This window comes from Penaeus monodon, chromosome 19 (assembly GCF_015228065.2).
Source record: "Penaeus monodon isolate SGIC_2016 chromosome 19, NSTDA_Pmon_1, whole genome shotgun sequence".
Taxonomy (NCBI): Eukaryota; Metazoa; Arthropoda; class Malacostraca; order Decapoda; family Penaeidae; genus Penaeus; species Penaeus monodon.
The window spans coordinates 2453127-2454671 of record NC_051404.1 but is presented as its reverse complement, the minus strand read 5'-3'; the positions used below and the strand labels follow the sequence as shown (position 1 = coordinate 2454671).

The following is a 1545-nucleotide window of genomic DNA, read 5'->3' as shown; positions in this document are numbered from 1 at the left end:
GCTCCCGAAGTTCCCCCGCGTCAGTTTCAGCAAAAGATGCCCATGCAGGTGGTGGAAGAGCTGAAGAGCGTGCTTGCAGAGAACGGAGATGACGCCACTCGGCTGAAGAAGACCGCCGACCCTCCCCCCCGATGGGACTCGGACCTCACGTGGGAGAACGGTAGGTTGACCTCTAGTCCTACTAATGTTACTATGGAGACTAGCAAGACCCTAGTTCCCTCCAAAGACGCTTCATACTTCCCTGCTGATCCTAAATCTCTTCCTGACTCCTTCCCTAACCACGTAACGCAATCTCAATCTCTCGCCACTGAAAATGCTCACACTAAATCTGAGAGGGACGGAAGGTTAGATAGGCGGCCGTCATATTCAGTATCCACAGATGATCTGGCACCCATTCCCGAGGAGGCACCCGAGCCCAGTGCCAGAGCGGTGGGCGGTGTAGTTGACACGCGGCAGGCTTATGCTGTAGAAGCAGAGCCCGCAGGTGTTCCTCCCCTCGCGCACCAGGCGGCAGCTGGCGCCTCTGACCACGTACAGCAGACATCAGCTGATGTTTCTGGCGTCATGCATATACCACCCAGTGACTCACATCACAAGAAGCAGTCTTCTGCTTCATTTTCTCATCTCGTACAGCAGGCAGCAGCTGGTGCCTCTCATAATTCGCAGCAGACTCCAGCTGGTGCTTCACAGCACGTGCAGCAGACGCGTGACAATATCTTTCACCACAATCACCAGTCACCAGATCGCCCAGCAGAAACAGCCGCACCTGCGCCAGGTAATGTTGCAGCTGATCAGCAGGCAGCAGACACCCAGACCACAGCAAAGATCCGGGCCAACGTGTACCCCTGCTTCGCTCCTGTGCCCAAGCTCCCGAGAGGAAAGCCTCCTGTGCCGCGCCCCGTCCGTCGCCTGAGCGCCGACGGGCAGGAGGAGGGCTACCTGAGCGACCCCGGGGCACGGCGAGGGAACGGCCGCCTCAGGCAGACTCCGGACAAAGCAAAACCTCCGGTACAGGCGCCGGCGGAGGACCGTGGCTACGCCACCGACTCAGAGGTGGTAATGAAGGCAGAGGGGAAGAAGACGCTACTCGGCACGTGGACACCCTTCGGGCAAGCAGGGCGTGACCCTCCACCTCCTCCCTCCACCCCAGCTCATGGTAAGGAAAGTGTGCCACTAACACCTCCGTCACAACCTGCTCCGCCCGTAGAAAACCTTCCCCCGGCCCCCCCTCCTATCCCCGCTCCTCCCCCCGAGTCCGCTTTTGACGAGCCACTGACCCTGCCCTCCCCCAGAATGGATAGGCTGACAGATGTCGGCCGGGCGACTGAGGGCGACGCCGGAGCAACCTTCGACCAGCTCTCCGGCGAAGAAGCTGCCTCGAGGCTCCTCCGCCTTCAAGAGCTGCATAGATTATATCAGCAACGCCGAAGCTATTACGATGACAAAGAAGCCCCTAACCCTCCCTATGACCCGTCTGCTTCAGGTCCACCTCAAAGCCCACCTGCTAGAGATAAGGAAACCGCCCCAGCAGCCCTGCCAAAGTCC

General features: G+C 59.5%; 1 protein-coding gene across 1 annotated transcript in view; it reads left to right on the top strand.

Annotated features, from left to right (window-relative positions):
* LOC119584971 (microtubule-associated protein futsch-like) overlaps positions 1–1545 on the top strand; it is a gene marked incomplete at its 5' end in the record, with an annotated part of 346977 nt that overhangs the window by 141981 nt on the left and 203451 nt on the right. Inside the window, 1 exon segment of the mRNA XM_037933567.1 lies at positions 1–160. Within this exon segment, the coding sequence (XP_037789495.1) occupies positions 1–160 (160 nt within the window).